General features: G+C 39.3%; 1 protein-coding gene across 3 annotated transcripts in view; it reads left to right on the top strand.

The window, feature by feature from the left end:
• The window catches only part of COMMD1 (copper metabolism domain containing 1), a 240,780-nt gene extending 235,224 nt beyond the window's left edge, over positions 1-5,556 (top strand). The window contains exons 3-4 of one of the 3 annotated variants that reach the window (XM_078149537.1): positions 2,255-2,357; positions 5,335-5,423. In XM_078149537.1, the coding sequence (XP_078005663.1) occupies positions 2,255-2,317 (63 nt within the window). In that variant the 3' untranslated portion in view covers positions 2,318-2,357; positions 5,335-5,423. Of the gene's footprint in view, positions 1-2,254; positions 2,358-5,334 lie in introns of all 3 variants that reach the window. The other 2 variants (XM_020985485.2, XM_078149538.1) reach the window with 2 other exon arrangements.
• Positions 5,557-6,000: the final 444 nt, after the last annotated feature.

Here is a 6,000-nt window from a genome sequence, read left to right on the forward strand (position 1 = left end):
TTACTAGCTATATGACCCTGAGCATCTCACTTAACCTCTTTCCATCTCTGTTTCCTCATCTATAAAATGGGGATGATAATAGCATCTACTTCCTAGAGTTGTTAGCATAAAATGAGATAATATTTGTAAGGCATTTTGTGAATGTTTAAGCACTATATAAATGCTATTATTACTGTTGTTATTATATTTATATATGTACTTGTCACCTCCATTGGAATTTTGTAAGGTCACTGAATATTGGGATTGTTTCATTCTTTGTATTTGTATCCCCCTTACCTAGCACAGTGCCTGGCACATAGTAGGTATATAATGTTGCTGATTAATTGATCAACAATCCTTGTGTGTGGCTAAGGTGGAATGAAGGAGTAGGATTGGAGGCAGTTAAGGAGCTGGAAGTTAGGCTATTTGAGGGAGCACCACCTTGAATGTTAAAGTCCTTTTTTTACAAGGAGGTAATAATGTCCTAAAACCTGTGAATAAATGAAAGATTCAGTCTGCTAGAGTTTAGAAGCGCCGTATGCATCTAGCTTGTGCTTTCCTCCTAATATTTAATCCTTCCCTCCCTACTTCTCGCCCCTGAGAGACAGCAGAGTTTAGCAGATGAAGGGCCATCCTTGAAATCTGAAGAGCTGGCTTCAGCTCCTGCCTGTGATCCACATTGTCTGGGAGATCCCAGGCAAATCATTTCATGTCTCTGGGTCCCAGGGGATTCTAAGATTTGAAGTTTCAGACAAGCTGCTGATTTATATCAGCAGAGCAAGTTTCCATTCTGGGAATTCAACATGCTTATGAGCCCACAGGGCCACTCCAAAAGAGGAGGGAAAAAAAAAGCACTTAACTCCCTTAATGTTAACATCTGCCATGGAAGCGACTGATTTGAGTTCTTATGAAACAGACTACAAAGTGTAGCTATCTAGTGACACAGACCGCTCATGAGTTCACAGTGATTTCTTTTCAAATGCATGGAAACAGAATAATTCCTTTTTATTTAACCTGATTTTCCACAATAGTAGAATGGTTTTTTTTACTATTTTATTTCTCCCTTTTTCCTGAATATGTTACGTTCCATGTAGTTATTAATTTATGGTCAATTGTTACAAAGACCAAAGGCTAAAATATGTGTGTTTGTGTCTAAGTCTAGCTAAATGTCTCATCTAAGGCTAACAAAAGAACCACAGACTTTCAAGGCTTTGGGACCCATTCTTAATTTCACCAGTTGAACTGGCTGGGGTTGGTGGATGAGTTCAGTCTCCTGTCAGAAGGAGATAGCCCCTTGTGAAGCTAGGGCATATAAGCTGCTTCTATTATTAATATTCTTCCTTTGTTTAAAATTGTTTTTTGTTTTGGATTAAATGGAAATTTGGACATGTTCCCAAGCTGATTTAGCATGTGATGCTTGGACAACTCTCCTCTTCTACTCCAACACATGTACTGGGAAAGGCTGATGTCTTGCCCTTAGCCAAGGAAAGCTGCCTTCTCCCTCCCTCCTTTGGAAGTGTTTCAGGAAAGAGGCCTTTCTCCCTTTCAGTAGTTTCCCCTGGGGGGTGTTAGTTGACTCACGGTGTGAGTCAGCAACATGACAACAGCACAGGATCCTTTTTGCAAAATGGACTCCTGACCTCAGTGACTTGAAGCTGAGAAACTATCCAAAAAAACCTTAACTGTATTTCACTTACTTAGTACTATTCTTGGACAGCTAGGTGGTACAGTGGATAGAGCGCAGGGCCTAGAGTCTGGAACACTTGAGTTCAAATCCAGCCTTAGACACTTACTAGCTCCATGACCCTGGGTAAGTCATTTAATCCTGTTTGCTTCAGTTTCCTCATCTGTAAAATGAGCTAGAGAAGGAAATGACAAACCACTCCAGAATCTTTGCCAAGAAAACCCCAAATAGGGTCATGAAGAGTCAAACACGACTGAACAACAACTGTATAGCTCTGTCTCATAGGATTGAGAGGAGAGTATGGTATGAGCTGAAAGAGCAGTGGATTGAGAATAAAGAGATTTTGCTTTCCAGTCAGTAAACATTTATTAAGCACCTACTATGTGCCAGTCACTGTACTATACGATGAGGATACAAAGAAAGGTGAAAAAACAATCCTTGCTCTCAAGGGCATCAAGGTCCTGGCTCTGCCACTAATAAGTGAGAAATGGAGGTCACTTGACCTCCCTGGATGTCCATTTTTATAAAATGGGGGAGGAAGCAGGAGACATCGGGATCTGAGATCTGAAATTGTGATTTTATTTTCCTTAGGGTCTGGTATCCAGTCCAGGGATTCTTAATCTTTTGGAGGTTATGGACCCCTCCTCACAATAATGTTTTTAAATGCATAAAATAAAATATATAGGATTACAAAGTAAGTTGATTATATTAAAATATAGTTATAAAAGTATTTTATTTTTAAGTTTATGGAACACAGGTTAAGAGCCTATGATCAAATTATTCAGACACATGTTTCACTTTTGTTTGCAAGTGACATGTATACCTTCTCTGTAGACTATAGGACCTAATTCTAGGCATTTGATGAATGAAGAAGGTAAACCATCACTCATCCCAAAGCCCTCATCCCTTGGTTTCTTAACCATCTTACTCTCCTGCTTGGTTAGTCATACAGCAGAGGGAAACAGAGGTCAGAGATTCAGGTCAGAGATTCAGGTCAGAAGGATGAAAGCAAATTCAAGGGCTAAAAATGGTTGTTGCTGTTTTAAAAATCACCATCTTACACATTTCTAAGTAAACAAAATGGTTCCCAAACATCTTGGTCACTGTTTGTGAATGGGTAAAAGTCTATGATATTCGTTACCTTGTTGAAGGTTTTGAAAGACTTACACAAAAGCCCTTGGGCAAAACTTAGAAGATCGAAGCTCCCAGTTATTTGATTTGTAGGAAACCTTAGCAAAGCATTCTTCACAAGCGTATTCAGAATCCCTAGCTTACGAGATAAAAGAAACACTGAGCTGCTTCTTGGCATGTTTCTGAAAAGGATACCTAGAATGTTATTGAAATGACTGTAAATCATAGGCAAAGTGCTTGTGTCCATTTCTACACAATAACATAAATTGTATAAATAATCGTGGTATCTAGGAGTTGGAAGGTACCTCCCTCACACCCAATGTAGGAATCCTTCTTATCACAGTCCCAACAAGTGGTCATCTAGCTTCTGATTAAATTCTACTAGTAACAAGGAGTTCACTACTTTTGAGGCAGCATTTTCCATGATTGGATAACTCCAACTGGTTGATAAGTCCTTGTGTTGAGCTGAAATTTGTCTTCAAGTAATTTCTCCTCTTTGATCTTAATTCTACTATCCATATTCAAATCAAGTCAGTAAGCATTTGTTAAGTGCCTACTATGTGCCAGGTGCTAAGAGCCAGGGAGAAGAAGAAAGGCAAAAATAGGCCTTGTCCTTATGTTCTAATGGAGGAGACAACATGCAAACAACTATGTCCAAACAAGAAATAATGAGATAAATTAGATGTCATCTCAGAGGGGAGACACTAGCATTGTTAAGGGGGACCAGGAAAGACTTCTTACTGAAGGTGGGATTGCAGCTGAGACTTGAAGAAAGTTAGGTTGTTCAGGGTTTTCTTCTCAAAACTAAACATTCCCAATTCCTTCAACTGTTCACCATTTTATGTCAGGATTCTGAAATCCTGAAACATGTAGTTGACACAGTTAAAAATTCAGAAAAAAATATTTTCAAATGCACTGTTTTTTTCCTAAAAACCAGTGCCTCCTTCTAACTTTTCTAATTCTATTAATAGGACCTCCCTCTGTCAGTTGCACATACTTGGGACCTCTGATTCACCTTCTACTCTTCCCCCTCTTTCCTCCCCTACATAAAATCAGTTGTCAAGTCTAGAGGATTTTACTTCCAAAATCTTTTGCTTCAACAATCCCTGCTTTCCATTCTCACTGCCATCACCCTAGTTCAAGGACCTTATTATCTCTTTCCTGGATGTTATCTCTATGCCATTTTTATAGTATAAATTCATAGAATCTTTGCACTGGAAGAAATCTTTGAGATCATTTAGTTCAACTGCAGAATTTTCTGGATATAGAAACTGAGGCCCAAAGAGTCTGTGAAACCTTCTCAAGGTAACATGACTGATCTGTGATGGAGTGGTAGCCAGAACCCAGTTTTCCTGCCTAGCATTTTTTTCTCTACACTGTAATGTAGCAGCTTTCATAGCTATAAGAAGCCCACTCTGATGTTTATGACACCAATGTGTAACCATTTTCACTGAATAAAAAGACTGAGTCATCCAAAATGCTAGATATTTCCCTCTCCCTGGGAATAGAGAGAACTTTCCTTAGGAAGGACACTCAGGCTTCTGTGCCAAGACCTCAGATCCTAAGAAACCTGCCCTATACTGGCCTTAAGCAGTCTAGTGGGCCTATATATTGCCTGATCATCCCCTCACCCCCATTTAGTAAACTATATTGCCTCATTCTTCCCTCTAAGGTAAAATATAAAACATAATATAATAAGTATAGGAAAATAGAAGGGGAGGAGGATAAGAGAAGGGGGGGAGATAGAAGGGAGGGCAGATTAGGGGAAGGGGTATTCAGAATGCATTCTGTCTTAGGGTGGGAGGAGGGAAGAGAGGGAGAAAATTTGGAACTCAAAATCTGGTGGAAGTGAATGTTGAAGACTAAAAATAAATTAATAAATGAAATATAAGTATAAAATCAAATACAAATATATTGCCCTTTCAAATCCTTCAGAACTTGGCCCCTTCCTACCTTTCTGGTCTTTTTTTTTGGATGAGGCAGTTGGGGTTAAGTGACTTGCCCAGAGTCACACAGGTATTGAGTTTATGTGTCTGAGGCTGGATTTGAACTCAGGTCCTCCTGACTCTAGGGCTGATACTCTATTCACTGTGCCACCTAGCTGCCCCCCTTTCTGATCTTCTTAAACCGTTCTCACCACCATATGTTATTCTGTAATTCTGTGGCACTGACGTCCTTACTATTTCTTGCTCCTTACTCTATGCATTTTCGTTGGCTGAACCCTATTCCTCCTGGCTTCCCCAACTTCCTTCAGATCCAGCTAAAATCCCACCTTCTGCAAGAAGCCTTTCTCCATCTTCCTTAATGGCAGTGTCTTCCCTCTGAGATTACCTCAGTTTTATCCAAATGTTTATATGCAGTTGTTTGCATATTAACTTCCCTATTGATTCTTTAAGATCAGCGACTGGTTTTTGCCTTTCTTTGTATTCCCAACACTTAGCACAGTACTTGGCACACAGTAATTATAATATACCTGTTAACTTAATTTGGCTTCTTGAGACTTGTTCCTTTAAAATGGCATCCCCTTGTGTTTTCTCTAGGAATCTGAATGTCTGTGTTTGGAGTTTGATGAAGTCAAGCTTAACCAAATCCTGAAGAAGCTCACTGAGGTGGAAGACAGTATCAACACCCTGACAAACCCAGCCTAAACATGAAGGTGATTTCGGAAGAAGTTAGGAAATTCACAGCAGGAGCCACCACTGAGTTCTAACTATTATCTTTTTCTGTATGACATTCCACTGCATTAAATTCTCAAAATAGAATATTGCCTGTTTGCTTTGCTTAGAGGGGAAGGGGGATCCTCCAGAGTAGGGGTTCTCTTTTTTCCCATGAACCTCTTAGGCAGTCTGGTGAAACCACTGGACTACTTCTCAGAATCTTGTTTTTAAATGCATAAAATAAAATATGTAGGATTACAAAGGAAATCAATTATATTGAAATACAGTTATCAAAATATTTTTTAAAAAATCACGTACTCCACTAAAATCTCTCCATAGACCCTTTGGGTTAAAGTTAAGTTAAAAACCTCTGCCCACTCTACAGGTTTGTTTCAGTGGATATGGGAAGTGAGGGGTGTTAAGAAACTTTTGAGACAAATCCATGGTAAATCAGGCAGAAAAAAGGAAGGTTAAGAGAAAAATCTGTTATATGGATTCACCTGAGGGCTTCCATTGGTTGCCTTTACCATTGATCTAGCCTCCTACATT

Source organism: Phascolarctos cinereus, unplaced genomic scaffold, assembly GCF_003287225.1.
Source record: "Phascolarctos cinereus isolate Bilbo 61053 unplaced genomic scaffold, phaCin_HiC Scaffold_2;HRSCAF=192, whole genome shotgun sequence".
Taxonomy (NCBI): Eukaryota; Metazoa; Chordata; class Mammalia; order Diprotodontia; family Phascolarctidae; genus Phascolarctos; species Phascolarctos cinereus.